Source organism: Phyllostomus hastatus, unplaced genomic scaffold (genome assembly GCF_019186645.2).
Source record: "Phyllostomus hastatus isolate PE091 unplaced genomic scaffold, TTU_PhHast_1.1 phas_contig_40, whole genome shotgun sequence".
Lineage (NCBI taxonomy): Eukaryota > Metazoa > Chordata > Mammalia > Chiroptera > Phyllostomidae > Phyllostomus > Phyllostomus hastatus.
The window spans coordinates 93,913,347-93,929,855 of NW_025333872.1; the positions used below are offsets into that span (position 1 = coordinate 93,913,347).

The following is a 16,509-nucleotide window of genomic DNA, read 5'->3' on the forward strand; positions in this document are numbered from 1 at the left end:
GGCTCCCAGGTGGCCCGGAGGAGGGAGGGGAAGCAGTGGGAGGGGCCCAGGGGAAGTTCCCACCTGCGGGGCAGTGCCGGGTGTGCTTGCACCTCATTGGCCAGAGCTCAGTCCGGTAGCCTCCCCCCGCATGGATTAGTAAACGCAGTCCCAAGCCCTGGCAAGGAGCCCCAAGTCTGTGGAAGAGCCAGGGCTCCGGGCCCCAGCGCATTTGTGTGACCCGTGTCAGGAGTCTCCCGGCAAGGCACGGGTACCTGGAGGCCAGGTGTGAGCCTCGCCCTGGGGAATGCAGACCCCAGGCGCCCTAGGTGCGAGGACCCCTCAGAGGTGGAGTGCTCCGTTAAGGGCATGCGCTCTTTCTGTTCTTTTCTCCACAGATATCGCAAACGGCACCAGTTCAGGGGGGTACCGCCCACCCCCCAGAACCAAAGAAGTCATCATCAATGGCCAGACTGTGAAACTTAAATACTGTTTCACCTGCAAGATTTTCCGGCCCCCTCGTGCTTCTCACTGTAGCCTGTGCGATAACTGCGTAGGTGAGTAGCCGCAGAGCCCGCCTCTGGCCCCGCCCCTGGCCCTGCCTGTGCTTCGGCGCCCGCTGCGGGTGGCGCAGCTGCTTCCCTGCGAACAGACCTGTGCGAACGGGAGTCAGCGCGTGTGTCCCTTGAATGCTTTGAAACCGAACCACTCAGCAACAGTTCATATTTCCATGTCTTTGCCTCCTGCCACGGGTCCCCCTCACCAAGCCTAGCGACGCCAAACTGTTTTTCTCTTTTACACCCTGCGGTGCCCCCTGTCCCAGGGCAGTGCCCCAGGCCCTCTCCCTGAGCTGGTGCACCAGCGTGGGGGTCGCCTGTGTCCTGGGGCCCCCAGGGCAGTGGGCTCGGGAAACCAAACCATTTTCCCCCTAAGTTCCTCCATTGCCCAGTGAGCTGGCTGCGGGTGTCGCCGGCGTGCTTTGCGCGGGTCTCCCAGGGACTCCGGTGGTGCAATGGGGAGCTGGAGGCAGTTGAAGTGAAGGAGAGAAAAGGGGCAGAGGCCAGGAGACCTCCGGACTTACAGTTAGGATTGTCGCTCTTCCCAGAGGCCACCATGACCCCCCTCCCCCGTCTGTCCACTGGCCTTCCCCGGGACGGACCAGGGAAACGGGCAGAGGGAACCCAGTGCAGCCCAGAGGCCCCGGTCGTAGGACTGCCAGGCCACTGCCACCCGGCCCGGGATTTCCACCCCTGACGTGGGTCCCCAGCCCCGTGGGATGAGTTGGCCAGCCCTTCCGGTCGCTCAGACTGGGAGCTGCCAGCCGTACCCGCAGACCGCCTTCTTGGCTGGGCTGGAGCTTCTCAGAGCTGAGGTTGGCAGGAGGCGGCAGGAGGCGGCAGAAGACCCACGGCCTAGGGAGGGCAGTGGGACCCGGGGAAGGCCTCGCGCCCTAGGGAAGCCCTCGCGCCTTCAGCCCCGCAGCCTGCCCCCGGCGAACTGGCCAGGGACGCTCCTTGCGCCTCAGACCCAGCCCGGCCCCCTCCGGAACACGCCGTCGGTCCCTGCACACACTTGTTGAGTCTGTCGGAATGTGTGGTCTCGATTCTCCTCGGGGAAAATAAAACGCTGTAATGTACTTCCTGCTGTGCCCAGCAGTTTTCCCTGTTTTGCCTGAAATTCACTTTACTGTAACTTTAATCATCCACCATTTGCGAGAAAGCCCATGGTTTCCCTATCAAGCCTTGTCCCGGTTGTATGAACCTGCATCAGTTACCTTTAGCCTTTGCCCCGCCCTCCACCCTGAGTGGAACGGCAAGTCTTGCCCGGCAGGAGGCGGCCTGCCGCTGAGTGCCGGGAACTGGGCGCCACTCGGCCTGGGAGCAGACGACCGAATTTGGCCCCCCACCCCCACCCTGTGCCTTGGTTTTTGCTCGTCTCTGCTAGGGGCCCATGACAGCGCCTCCCTCCGGGGGTGGCGGAGAGAGTAGGTGGTTCAGCGCCGGCAAAGCTTTAGAGGGGCGCCTGGTGTGCACTGAGACCCTGAGCGCAGCGGTGACTGTTGTCACCGCCTCTCCCGACATTTCTGATTGGCCTCCCCTGGATGGTTTCTTGATCTCTGTAGCCTTGCGCAGGCAGGATGACCAAAACCGTGCCCGGTGCTCGATGGGAGGGTACATTGGGGTGTCTACCAGGACACGTGACAGCCTCGGTGTGGGTTCTGATGCCCGCCCTGGTGACTCGGGCCCCGTGCGCTTCTTGGGGACACTCCCAAGCCAGAACATCACAGCAGCTTATATAGCTTCAGGGGAACAAGCTTTCGGAATGCTCAGGGCCCTTTCTTGGGGTGTGATTCTGATGGTGCATGTATTGCGTGATGGACTTGTGTGTAAGTTACGCTTTTTCACCCAAAATCGTCTGTTACTTTGCACACCTTCCCCTGGAGTCCAAGGATGTCGTCCGGTTGGCACTTGTCGGTGGGGAGTTGGTAACTGCGAGCCTGAGGTCGCTGGGTGCCTCCTTCTTCTCATCGTTCACGAAATGTGTGTCCGAGACTGTCTCCATCCACCCGCATGCGTGCACTTGTCTCACTCCTCTGATTGTTGTCCAGCGCTTTCTAAAAGGTCGTTAATTCTCTCATTTGCCGCGCCCCCCATCACCCGTAGGTGTACGTGTTCCTTAAAGAACCCAGATGCCCTAGTGTAGAGTCCCCATACCAGCGTCAGAGACGGCCCCGTCACCGGCGCACTTCTCCTGCGGGGTGACTGTCCAAGGTGGCACCCTCTCTCACAGAAACCACCCGCTGAGAAAATACGAGTCCCCGTGTGTAGTGTCCCGGAGCCACTCGGCAACCTTTCGGAGAAGTCCAGGTCACCGTGGCCGTCCAGCACGCCACAGCCAAGCCCGCTGGTGCCCTGTAACCGGGAGGCGCGGGACAGCGGAGGGAAAGGAGGGGAGGGGGGAAGTTTCGGGGTGGGTCCAAGAGGAGGAACACTGGACCGAAAGCCCATGGCCAGCCTCTGCCCCTACGCATCATTTCATGGCCCTAGGAGGACAGGTGAGGGAGTGGCATACAGTTGATCTTAAAATAAAGCTGCTCACAGCACTCCCGGAAAACACCACACAGTGATTGGAAGCCACTCAGCTTTGCTGTCCCAGCTCACTAAGCTACGTGTGTGTTCGGGCCGGTGCTGGGACCCACTAGCAGACCAGCAGACTGGGCCTTCTGCACTTAGGAAATAGAGGGGGAGCGGATGTCTCCCGCCGAGAAGAGTGACTGCCCAGTGTGCCCCTGTGCTATTTTTAGATGGAAAGTTTTTATTGGAAGAATTCTGCTCTTTGCAGCCAGGGGAAACACATACAGTGAGGTGACGAAAGCCGGGGTGGGCGCTGGCGGGTCCCTCCCCTTAACAACAGAGGAATCTGGGCCCGTCCTTCCTGGGCGCGCACAGTGCCCACCCATGTTGAAGGTTGCTTTGCGCTGGGAGAGGAGAGGGGGGAATCGCCGTCTCCCCGGTGGTCCAGAAGCATAGTTTCCTCTGTTGAAGGACGTTTGAAGTGCAAGCAGGGTCTCTGAGGGTCTGTGGTTAGCCGAGGATGAGGAGGAGCCCTCCCGGGGAGCTCGCTCTGGGGCGAACACAGACCCTGTTTGCAGACCCTGGTGACCGGGGACCCGGGTCTAAAGACAAGCAGGCCCTGGCCTGCGTGCGTCCCGGTCCTGTCACTGAAGAAATGGGAACCTGGGCAGGCCACCCCCCCCCACACTGTTCCGGCGGCTGTGAAATGGGGTCGCCCTGGCACTCCCTCCTGGGCGTCCTTCAGGGATTAGGGGAGACAGTGCCCAGGGCAGCTGCCCGCTGAGAGCTCACAGGAAGTGCTTGTTGTTGACGCTGTTGTCGTGGGTAACGGAACACGTGCAGGCCCCCGGACGCTGCCTAGAGCAAGGGTGGCCTTCGCAGGCACGGGCGCCGCCTTGTTTTTCTGGGGCCCGGAGGGTTCAGGTGACCGGGTGCACGGAAGCGACTCTCCTCTCTCTTCCTGCTTTTGTTATCGCTGTGTCCGTCTCCCTAGTTCCCTCTCCGTGCGGTCATCCTGTCGCTTCCGCACCTTCGACACAGAGTGTTGGGGTAGTTTGTTCGGCGCCCGGCTCTGCTCTCCCGGCTCCCGAGGCCCCTCGGGTGGCAAACGCCGAGTCCCCGAAGAGCCTGCAAGCGAGCGAGCCCCGGGAGGACCTCTCACCCTGCCTGTGTGGGAGCACAAGTCCCACCCGAGTCCCTCCTGCTCCCCCGACCAGGGCGATTGATGCTTTCGGAAGTCTGTCTGTTGGTGGGCTCTGGGCCAGTGTCTACCCGCCTACCTCCGACCAGGCAGCGGGCAGCTTGGTCTGGAGGCTAAGAGGGGGTCTCTGGACTCAGCAGCCATCCGGGTCCCAGACTCTGCCTGGTCTGTGGTCTGGGGAGGGGGATGCTCTTCGCACTGCTCTGCTGCCGCGTCTGGAGGGGCTGTGAGGCGGAGGAGGTGGCGCAGGGAGCCTCTGGGGAGCCCTCGGCATTGCCATACTCTTCCGGTGGGGGGGGGGGCAGCTGTCCCGTTGCCTTCTGTCCTCCCCTTCTGCTGTTGTTGGTGTGAATGGCACAGAGACCCCCCACACACACCCTCTGCACAGACAGAGTGTCTATTACTCTTGGCTTCGGAAGAGCTTCACCATCATGTCTAAAAGTCCTTATTGCCCCCTTTCTGTGTAGCTGTGCTCTTTCTCTCCTGGGTGTTTGCGCTGTGCCCTCCCTCTGCCCCTCAGTGCCCCCCAACCGCCCCCCCCACTCTGTCCAGCTGCTTCCTGTGGGAGGTGGGTTCCTGAGCTGGGACTGCAGATATCCTGTGTGTGTGTATGCTGTGCTGTGCGCCCCTGCTGCCCAGGGAGCCGTCCCTGCTTCACAGTCGTAGCAACTGAGATTTGCATCTGAGGTTCACAGTGGCAGCCGCCCTCCATTCTACAGTGTGGGCAGGCCTCTGGAGTTTCCTTGTCACCGTTTGGGTGTGGCAACGGGGCTGTCAATTTCCCACAGGAAAGTCTGTCTTTGGAGGGAGTGCAGTGAACTGGTGTCCATATCCTACCAGGAGCCAGAACACATGGGCCTTTACCGGCCCCCCCCCCAGCCCCGTTTCCAGGGTCTTGGCTTTTCTCTCGCATGTAAGGGGCACCTGGGTGTCAGGCCCTGTGCTGACAGCTGGGTGCGTCAGAATAAAAGACTGTCCCCACGAATCATTCTCTTAAGAGCAGACCAAGGAGAATTCAAGGTAGAGCACATATATTTACCATATTCCATGGGTCAAAGAGAGTAATTGTGGTAAAGACTGCAATTAAAAATTCAGTCATCAACCTATATGCCCCAGATAACACCGCATCAAAATATATAAAGTAAAGTTTTCTGGAAAATGCAATGGTAACCGAACTGTCCCGAAATGATCGTGATCGTGGACAGTAGAAAGAGATGTACTACCATGTGGCCCCGGGTCTAACTCTGAGACTCAGAGAGCTGAGACTGGAGGTGTGGTCGGCCGGGTTTATCATGTTACATGGCCTTTGTGATCTTCATCCTGCGGCATCACTCCCACCGTTCTGTCGCCTCATGTGGCGAAGAGAGACTCTGCAAATGCCAGTAAGGTTCCTCATTAACTGATCTTGAATTAGGGAGAGGGTCCTGGGTTATCTGGGTGGGCCCCTGGGACCACGGGAGCCCTTTTGGAGCAAAGACGGAGAGAGTCCAAGCAGGAGAAGGCATCCGCTCATGCTGCTGGCTCGAAGGTGGGGGTGCGCGGGGTGCACGGGAGAAGGGGGACCAGAAGTGAGTCCTGCCGGCTGCACTGAGCTTGGACAGACCGGGATCCGAGTCCATCCGAGACCTGCACCCCGCCTCTGTGATCTTACCTGGGGAGACCCTGGGCTGGGCTCCTGACCCGCTAAAAACTCGAAGCAATACATTTGTGTTGCTTGAAGCCAATGCGGTTTGGTAATTTGCTCTTCAGCAATAGAAAACTACTGAAGAGTATTTTTTTAACTTTTTTTTTACAAAGGTAACATTTTTTTAAATAGTAAAACACTGAATTATCTACATTAAAGTTAGGAGCAAATTAGGATATTCACTATGACTGCTAATATTTAACTTTTTTCAGCTTTACTAACTAATACAGTAAGATGAGAAAAATATGAACAGATAAACACTAAAAATGAGCCAACTAAATTATTGATTCTTGTCATCTGTAGATGACAAGAAAACCAAGAATAACAGCAGCAACAAACAGTATAACTCGTTCTTTAGTGTAGTGGACCTATGAGTCACCACACAAATACATGATAATAGGGCACCACGTATCAGGAACCGCAGTGGGAATCGGGATGCGTCGTGTCCACAAACGTGTCCATAAACGTGACGCAGTGGGAGGCAGGGGGCGAGAGAAGACAACTCTAAAGTTCAGGTCGCCGGCTGAGCCGGCCGTGACGACCAGCAACGTTCTGGGGGAGGAGCGGCGCAGCATCGCTCAGTGTGAAGTCCCAAGTGCGTTCCTGACCCGAAGGCCACGCTGCAGAAAGTGACTCAGTGGCCCCGCAGGTGCCCGCGTGTGCACGCACGCGCGCGTGAGTGATTTCTGCACCGTCCGTTTCTGTTTTCCCAACTCCTCCGTGACCACGGAAACGCCCAGTTCCTGTGACGAAGGTCTAGCCGTGTGCTGGCGGCAGGCTGTGGGAGGGGAGCGAACCCGGAGGAGGGGAGCAAGTCTGGGGGGGTGGGGGGCGTCTTCGAGAGCCCGGATTTCTCTGTGTGGCTGGCCATTGCGCCGAGTCCCGACGTCCGAAGGTAGGAGTTACGGGACTGAAGAAAGAGCAAAGGGCCCAGCAGGTAGACAGGCAGACAGACACGACCCTGGGACAGGGGCTCAGAGACTGGCCAGGAAGGGGGCGGCACTCGGCCCAGCAGGCATGTTTGAAGGCGGAGGCACCGCCGACCTCCTGGATGGTGTCGGGCCGCCCAGGGCAGCACGCGGGCCGGGACCCCTGCGTCGGAGGGCTGCCAGGCCCTTCACGTCCGCCTGTCGGTTTTCCCTTAGTGCCTTTCTGGGTGAAGCAGCAGATGCTGTAGCTAGACCTAAAAATATGTCAAACCTTCTCATTAATGCTTTTGGATCCAAGCCGCCTGTTGTGTTTTCCCCCTCTCCCCGCCGTTGACCTCTCTGGAAAGTGCCGGCACGCCTCAGACGGGCTGACAGTTGTGTTCTCACCTCTGGCTCGAAGTGAACACACGCAGCCGTGAGCTCTTTCAGCTGGAAACAAACGTGGCGGTTTTTCTTTGCACAGATAATTTATGGGAGTGCACTGAGGGTTTAATGAGACTCGCCAAATGACAGATAGCTCAAGGAATGTGACCGTCCCTGGGATGGAGCTCACCCTTTGCTAGAGCCCGAGAGAGCCCGGCCCCGGCCACGGCTCTGCAGAAGACAGCAGTCCTCACGAAAGGCTTTGTTCACCGGCACGAGGAGCTCGGAGCCAGGCCGGCCCGCCTCTGCACAATGTAAAGAAGACCTCGGGGCACCCGTTTCTGGCACTGACTTATTCCCGGTTGTCTTAGAAGCAGCTCGGATGGTTTTAGAAAGAGGTGGGTTTTAATGCCATCACTCATGATCAGTGACTCAACGGGACTAGCTCCAGGGAGCGGTGACAGATTCCGAGGAACCTCTCTGACTCATCTGGCCGGGAGATGACATTCTTCCCCGGAAGCCTTTTCACTTCCTCTTGTGTCAAATTAAAACCGTGCCTGGTTGTCAGAGCGCTGTTTTCTCGGTCTCTTCCTGCCGGTGCTCATTTCCTGTGCTTCACATCAGTCGCCTCCTGTCCCTGGCTGTCCCCGAGCTCTTCTCCCGGTCCCACTTTGTCCTCCCGCGGCCCGCATGCTGTAGCGGGAGCCACGTTTGGTTTCAGCGCCAGAAGCCGGCCCCTCGTCTGGCAGGCTCGCCCCCAACCTGCTCGCCCCACAGTAAGATGCCCGTGTTCAGCTCCCAAGAGGTTCTTCCATAGAAATTAAAGTTGCTAATGAGTCTTGAGATGTTTTCGAGGCAATTCCACAAAGTCTTTAATCTTTCAGAATAATTTACTTCGTAACATGTTTGTTATGGGTATACGTGCCTGTGAGTAGGTATTCATTCCTTGAAATGGAGCACCCAGGTCTAGGAGTCTGCATTTTAGCAAACTACCCTGGGGGATTCTTAGGCACAGTCAAGTTTGAGAGCCGTAGGGACAGACTTCCTCTGACCCTGTCCGGGTTCCAAGATCAAGGTCAGGCCCCTGGGATGCATTGGGAATGACTCATCTGTCACAGAGAGCCGTGGCCTGCGACAGGGGGTGGCTACTTCTAGGAGAGCACGGCCAGGATGATTTTCAACCTTGAAAAATTAATGTCAATAAACAGTCACCATCTTTTGAGGCCTGTTGGAAGCCACACTCTGTAAGATTCATTCAAGACGGCTGCGTTCCTCCTCTTACCTTAAGGCCATCCTCTGTCTGGGGGTCTGAGAAGGATGTTGGCCTCACAACGGGGGCAGAAGTCCGCAGAGTCCACCTGAGAAATCAGGCCGTGTCTGTGGAATGCCTTGGAGGGCAAGCACTACGCTAACCTCAGAGCATTTACCCAGTGACTGTTCTGTGCAAGTTCAACGCAAATTAGCATGAGACAGGCTTCCTGCCCTTGACAATTTTTCTGCCTACTCATGAAAAGAAATATTGGACCAGGTGGTAGCACCCAGGCTCTCTAATCCGGCCTTAGCGTGGTCATGTGAGGCCAGTTCCCATGAAGGGGAGAAATGGGAGGAAAGGCTGGAAAAATAGGGCAGCCACCCTGAGTCCCCGGCACACCCAAGAAACAAGGACTGGACTCAGCCACTAGTTCACACACTTGACCAGGAAACAGAGATGGTCAGGTTCAGCCTTAAGAGGATTAATTTCACACAGAAATATGAAGTGAATTGATGAGCTGTATTAGTCTGCTGTGGCCCAGTGTTGCTGTGTAACAAACACTCCCCATACTCTCAGTGCCATTTACCAAACGGCATTTTGTTTTCTCCTGTGCCTGTGGGTCATCAGGGGAAGCCTTGGGGACATGGCAGGGCTTGGCACCAGGCATCGCTCAGATCCAGTCTTCTCCTCAAATTTGACTTTGGGACCCAGACTGAAGGGAAAGCAGCTGCCAGGCATGTCCTCCTTGTGCTGGGTCACTGGGCCATATGAGGGGGTGCCAGCACCTGGGGGTTCTCATGGCTTCCGCTTGACAGCACGTCTGCTAAGACTCCATTGACCAAACAAGGCCCACAGCCATGACCATGACCATGACCATGACCATGACATGTCAGTGGGCCAGTGAAGTATGCTCTGCCTCAGGAGGGAAGAGCAGTGGATACTTCTGAAATAACCCAGTTTATTGCATGTAGGGAGACTGGAAGACCAAAGACCAATTACTTTCTAAGAAGTGGTTTTGTGTCTGATGCATCTTTTTAAACATACTCTGCCTTCCAGTAGGTGTCCAGTCATCAGCTGTTTGTCTGAGGTGCCTGGGATTGAAATTGGCCTCCAGCAACAGAGATGGGAGTTAGGGACGCAAAGGATGAAACATACCTCGCCAGCCCCAAAGTTTTTTCTCCCGAGATGTTTGGGGCTGTGTCAGCTGACCCAGCCACTCTCCGTGGGGCGCTGAACCCTCCGTGTCCCTCAGAACTCCACCCGCTGTTGGCAGGGGCTGGGCAGCACGGAGCCAGTGTAAGGACTGGGTACTGGGGTCGTGAGCAGTAACCTGCGTGCATTAGTTTTGAAAGCTTAACACGAGTTTGTTCGTTTTTTTAAAAAGCTATGAGAATAGTTTGGCTTGTTGGAATAGGTTAGGTTTTATTTTATTTTTAAAAGGTTGAAAGGTATAGAAGTAATGGAAATGGAAACATTATATTGGGGTAAAGGAAAAACAATAACTCGTTTTAAAATCGAGTGATATACCTGTGAAAATGTGATTATTATCTTTTTTGATTAAAGAAGTGAAATTAATACAAAGAAACCTATTTATACTGAAATAGCTCTTTTCAATGAGAATGAGACGGTGTTTTATGACACCATCATTTAGTCTGGCGTAGCTTTTTCCCTTTTGGAGGTAGTTCTGTATGCGTTATTTCGTTCGCTGCTCACAGCCACCCCGAGCCTTAGTTGGGGTGGGAAGTATCACCCCCATTTGCTACGGAGCTCAGGTGCAGAGAGAGTGGGGGCTTGCCCGCCAGCAGACGGCAGGGCTCTAGAAGTAGACTAGAAGGCAGCCCCCAACCCTGAGAAATGTCACGATCCACCGAATCAGGGCAAGCAGAAACGCACCTCGGCCTGAAGGTGAGCAATAGGTGGACAAGTAAGATTGTAACACATCAGAAAAGGTATCACTTTCTACCCCCACCTAGTAGAAAGGCGTTGCTCACCGAGCCGTGGAGTCCGCCTGGGCACCGGGCTGGGTGCGGTGTGCAGGGAGAGGGCAGGGAGGTGGGTCGCAGGTGGTCACCAGCCTTTAGAAGCTTACAAAGGCCCCAGGGTGAGCAGAGCAGTGTCCAGCATGATCTTGTCGGGCCCACGCCGGGTCACCGGTAAGCTCAGTACGCAAGACGAGGTGCATGTGCAGGCACTTCACTCTGTCAAGAGCTCTCCTGTTCCTGTGTGAAGGTGGTTGTACCTCCTGCGGCTACACCGTCGGAACACCTTCGTTTCTGGATCGCAGACGCTCTGCATACCTTGCATGGGGCCTCAGCCTCCTGAGGGTCCTGTGGGGCCTTTATGGTCCAAGGAGAGAGTTTGATGAGGTGCACACTGGGACCAGAAGGTACCAGAACCCTAATGAGACGCAGCAACTGGAGTGGAAGCAGAGCCCCGAGCATGAGGCCCGGCTCAACGATTTACCTCCCTGCCCCGTACGGAACTCGTTCCCCAGAAGGCCCGGAGGGAGCTCGGCTCCATGCAGACAGACCGGCTGTTATGCGTTGTTTCATTCGCTGCTCACAACTACCCTGAGCCTTAGTTGGGGTGGGAAGTATCACCCCTCCCCTTTGCTACGGAGCTCAGGTGCAGAGAGACTGGGGACTCTCTCTGGATAGCGCATAACACGCTCTCCTGGGCCCGGCCAGGGACCCCACCCGTGCTCCCAGGGTGCGCTGAGGGCAGGGATTCCTGGCCTGGGCGCTGTGGATGGAATTCAGGGTGTCCATGAACTTGGGTGGGAACAACAATTACATCTTTACTGTTCTCACTAACCTCTGAAGCGCAATGTAGTAGTTCCTTCCGTGACGGACGTGAGCAACAAACCACATCAACAGTTAGTCACCGCTGGAGACCACAGAGACTCGCGTGGGCATTACAGTTGTCACAGGTATCTCAGATCAGTATTTACCCCCGTCACTGCTTCAGAGTTACGGTGGCTGCCGAACTGTGGCTCTTGTCATTTGCCGTGTTAATGCAGTACTGTGTGTTTTACTATACCATGATTTTTAAATTAGTCTCAAAACAGCGCTGTTGGTTTCTTTGGTCACCTCAGGTGTTTTGTGTATTGGAAAACATTCTGGGGAGGGGTCCATGGGCCTCATGGGGCTGCTCATAGGGTTCCCGGCACAAAAAGGTTAGAACCCCTGGTGAAAATTGTTTAGACTCTTTTGTAATTAACTTGATTGGGGTGACATTGGTTAATAGAATTGTACACTCGATGCCACATCGTCTGTACATGGCATCGTGTTCTCCACCCACCGTCCGATCTCCTTCCGTCACCAGATATTTGACCCTTTTACCCTTCACCACCCCCGCCCCTGCCCTCTGGTGACCACCACTCCGCTGTCTGTGTCTGTGAGTTCTCGTTTGTTTTTCTGTTGCTTCCAGTTTTATATCCCACATGTGAGTGAGATCGTATGTATGGTTCTTGGCTCTTTCTGCCTGGCTTATTTCACTTAGCACGATATTCTCAGCAGACGGCAGCATTCCGCCCGTGCTTATGGCCACGTGGGGTTCCGTGGTGCGTGGGAACCCTGTCTCTGTCCCGTCTGCTGTTGGGGGCGCTTCGGCAGTTTCCACGTCTACACGGTCCAGTCGTTAGAAAACAGGTTCGCGGGAACCGTCTTCTCTCCATGCCGCCAGAGGGCTGGTGTGGACTGTTTTCAAGGAAGATGTGATAACTTTTTTTTCAAGGGTGCCATTTTAAAAAGCTCCTTTTTAAATAAAACAAAACTGCACTGGGCTCATTCTTCCTCCTTCCTCTATTTCTTCCTCTTTCTCTGTTCCTCAACCTAAACACAGGTGTGCAACACACACACACACACACACACAGAGTTTCCTGCAGGTGGGCCGGCAGGCCGGGACCAAACCCCCCCCCCCCATCCCCGTGCTCTGCTGAGCCCGGTGTTCAGCCCGCTCCCCTGTTTTGGTTGTTTTCTGCGAGCAGCTGTTTAACCCTTTGTTGCAAAGAAGGGAGCAGAGAGCTCGGCAGCAGGACGAGGTCTGTGTGGCCGGCCCCCTCCGGCCCGCTCCAAACCACCGCTCCGTGTTCTCGGGTAAAGAGATTCACCTTAACACCGCTTCAAGTTGTTGAGAATTCATTCCTTCCCGTGGTTCTTTTCTCTGTCCTTGCAGGCCCCTGAGAAATGCTGGGAAGAAAAGAACCCTTGGTATAGTTAAAAAGAAATTAAAACCTTCCCCCAAAGATAACACAATGTTTTAATTTGAAGCAAACATCATTTGCAAGCCCCACATGGGCTTTATAATGTTTGTATCACATATCTTTCCACTGGAAGTTGGCGAAAAATAAGAGGACATTGCCCATGTTATTTTTGACTCCTGGGAGTTCAGCTCATAGCAATATCACAGTAGAGTGGCGTGCCCCTCTGCGAGCTGGTGATAGCAGTCACCAGCTTTCTACCAAGCAGTTTGTGCCTGAAAAACCACTGGTTATTACTAACTGATTTATAGGTTTGTTCTTCAGTCCAATTCACTGAACAAAAAAGTGCATTTTTGCCGTCTTTGGTCATGCCGGAGCCTCGCCGTAGGACAGGAAGTGGCCCAGCACATGCGCCCCGGGTCATTACAATGCTGAGCTCGGGGAGGCCGTGGGCTCCCGGTGACCGACCCCATAGGGCTCTGCCCGTGGCTTTGTGAGCACTTCATCCCCCTGTGAGCACCTCACCCCCCTGTCTCGGGCATGTCCACCCCCTGGGTATCGCACGTCAGGCTCCGTGCCGGGTCGGCCCTGGGGAGACGGTGGCGAACGCAGTTCACACGGTCCTGCCTGCGAAGAGGTCACAGGTGCCCACGGAGGAACACGGGTAGTTTCACACACACCTGTGGTACGGGGAGGTGACAAACAGCGGGAAAGTGCAGGGCAGGTGGGAGCACCCGGGAGCCATCCCTAACCCAGAGGCGGGGCGTCCTCGCTGAGACCTTTAGAGGGTGAGCACCAGACGTCAGGCAAAGGGAGGCAGCGAGCAGAGCGATGTGCCGGGCCGGTGGGAGGAAGACCGGCGGAGAGGCCCAGCGCAGGAGATGGCAGGCCGGCCCCAGGGACGGGGGCAGGTAGCTGATGCGGGGACTCTGGGCAGAGAAGGCTGAAGGGAGAGGCAGGAGGTGGGCAGTTCCGATCTTGCCCCAGGGCACGGGACGTGGAGTGGCCTTAGCAGCGATATGTTGCAGAACGTGCCCTTCTGTCCGCCTTGCAGAGAGTGACCTGGACAGCGGCGGGACAGGGCCAAGGTGGGCGAGCCGTTGCCCCGGGGCGAGGACCGGTTCCCTGGCTGGGGCTGGGGCAGCGAGGCCGCGTGGACGGGTTCCGTCCGGGAACAGTCCAGAGGAGCAACGGCGGGACTCGGTGCTTCCTTCCGCTGTGGAGTCAGGGCGAGGCCGAGCGTGTGATCCCTGTCTCCCGGGTGTTGGGTCACTCCCCATGTTTACAATTAATGTTTTTAATGAAAAACGGAGTTCACGTGTTGTACGTGCATCAGGACACGGTGACCCGAGTCTGTCAAGTGCACGATGAGTCTAACTGCCCGGGACCCTCCGGCTCTCGGTCCAGAGCTTGGTCCGTGGCAGCTTCGACACGGGGACGCGGAGCCCACGGAATCGGCTCCCAGAGACGGAACCGAGCATGCAGGTGTCAGCTGCGAACGGGTGGTCGGTGTCCGCGAAGTCAGACGCGTGGGGGAGGAAGCGAAGGGGGGAGAAGTGTTAGAAAATCATAGGAAGAGGAAGTAAAGAAGGGAGGCGGCCACCACGGCGCAGGGAAGTGACGCCCCCTCCCCCCCAGGGCTGCGGGCAGGCAGTGCTGCGACCCAGCTGCTGCTGCTGGATGGGGGGAGACGCCGCCCCAGGAGTCGCAGACCCCCGGTAACTTAGCTCCCTGAATCCACAGTGTCTCCCCGTTACCAGCTCTTTACAGTTTCCAAAGTACTGCCAGGGCGGGCGCTAAGAGCCTTGTGGGGAGTGGGGTGGGCTGTTCAGCATCGTAAACAGAAGGAGTTACGGCATGCCACTGCTTGGAGCAGCCAGGGTCTTCCCTGTCTGCCGGGGCCACGGGACACAGCAGGGGACGTGGACAGGCACCGAGGACAGACAGTGCCCAGAGGAGGAAACAAGTCCTTCAGGGGAGCCCGTGGGCAACAAGGGACGACCGGGGGCAAAGGCTGGACTCCGGGAGAGCGTCCAAGGGACCAGAGGAGGAACGAGAGCCCTGCCCCGCTACGTCGGGGGACAGCACGGGGACCCCAGAGGCAATGCAGGCTGGACCAGGGCTCACTGTCCTAGACTTGCTGGCTGAAAGTCATCAACAGTTTCTTAGGGAAGAAAAAACAACTGGGAAATAACATCATAACACCCTTTTTTAGAACTTTGCCCATAACTTTGTAGGATGAGTCTTCATGCGTCTCGGGGGCCTCGGACACTCCCAACAGCATCTTTGGGGACACCCTGGGGGCCCGGGGAAGGACCCCACCCTGCCACATTGTTGTCCACAGACAGCTAAGCCGGGGAGCTGCTGCCCAAGTCGAGAACCTGGACCTAGAGTGGGAGCAATCACACGAACCGCTAGCCCCGGAAGTGTTAGCGAGCCTCACGTGGCTCAGCAGGTCCCCTCCCACGCTCAGGTCCGGCACCGGGCGAGCCTCACGGCGTGAGGCAGGGGCAGGGAGGGCTCGCACTCGCCGGGAAGCAGAGGCCTCTCGGACGGCCTTGGTCCTGGGCCCCGCACCTCGAGGGCTTCGAGTCCAGGGTCTGTGTCTGCACCGAGGACAGAGCCATCCCTGTGGCACAGACCTCGTTCAGAGCGCTCACACCGCATGTGCAAAGCCAGAACGCTGATGTCGTCGTCTTCAGCAAACGCCTGTGTGACTCATGTCACAGGGGCCGGAGCGTGCCCACACGCAGAGCCAGCCCGCCCCTGCCAGCGGTCAGGCTGCCAGGGTGGCCGGGTCAGGATCTGAAGCTCCATTTATAATCGTGGGATGAGCAGCAGAGCCGTCGTGGGAAGCAGAACCCTGCGCGGCCACCCCTGGGGCGCCTTCTGGGCCCTTGAGTCAGATCCGGTCACGTAAGCCCGGGAGACATGTACTGGGGCACTTCAGAGACACACTTTGTTTGGGGATGCCCATGGCTTACAATAATGCATGGAAAGAAAATGTTAAAACAGGTCTTTTAAAAACCCTGTGTATTTATTTATTAGTTTAGAAATTGTTTTCAACAAATGGAAGACGATGTGTCTGATGCGATATTCTGGGAGTGCGTTCCCCGCCAACGGGAAAGCCTGAACGATAGAATTTTGGGGGCCTCTGGGCACGTTTTCCGCCTACCCTGGATGAGTGCCCGGGAGCTCAGCCGCAGGGGCAGTGCCCTCCGCAGGAGGGCCAGCGTCCCAGGCCCAGGAAAGCAGCCCGGGCCAGAGGAGGGCGATCTCGGCCGTGGCTTCTGCTTCTGTCCCGCCAGGAGCACTCGCTCATTGCCACCCGTGACTCAAACAGCAGCTCCGCGTTAAAAACACTTTTCTTCTGCACCCAGAGGAGCCGCTAGCCGTTGCTTCATGGAAGTCTCTCGCTGTTGGTCTCACTGTCCCCACACGAGCACCCTTTTGACCGGCTGTGTCTCCCTTGGCCGTGGCTCCTGTGTGGATCTCCGAGTGTGTGCGTGCTCCTCTCTGAGTCCCGCCCCCTTTGCCTCCAGGCTTACATCCCTAGGCCACACCTCTGCTCAGAGCTCCCGAGGCGCACACGCACCTGCCTTCTGAACTTGGCCCCACCTGGGTGCTCAGAGACCTCCCAAACCAGCATTCCCCACCTGCACCCCTTGCTGAGTGCCAACACTGTCTCTCGGTCGCATGAGGCAAACACCTACCTGTCGTACTTGACTCCTCCTCTGCATCCTCACCTGACCCCTCGCTGGGCTCTGTGCCGACCCACTTCCTTCCCTTTGCCCCGAGAGGCCAGCTGCCAGGTGCATCGTCTCTC

At 56.8% G+C, this 16,509-nt stretch overlaps 1 protein-coding gene across 4 annotated transcripts in view; it reads left to right on the top strand.

Annotated features, from left to right (window-relative positions):
- Nucleotides 1–16,509, top strand: part of ZDHHC14 (zinc finger DHHC-type palmitoyltransferase 14) — a 213,432-nt gene that overhangs the window by 153,175 nt on the left and 43,748 nt on the right. For 3 of the 4 annotated variants that reach the window (XM_045843155.1, XM_045843153.1, XM_045843154.1), the window contains one exon: nucleotides 378–536. The exons of the other annotated variant lie outside the window; for it this stretch is intronic. In XM_045843155.1, coding sequence (XP_045699111.1) covers nucleotides 378–536 — 159 coding nt within the window. The remainder of the gene's footprint in view (nucleotides 1–377; nucleotides 537–16,509) is intronic. 4 annotated transcript variants of the gene reach the window in all.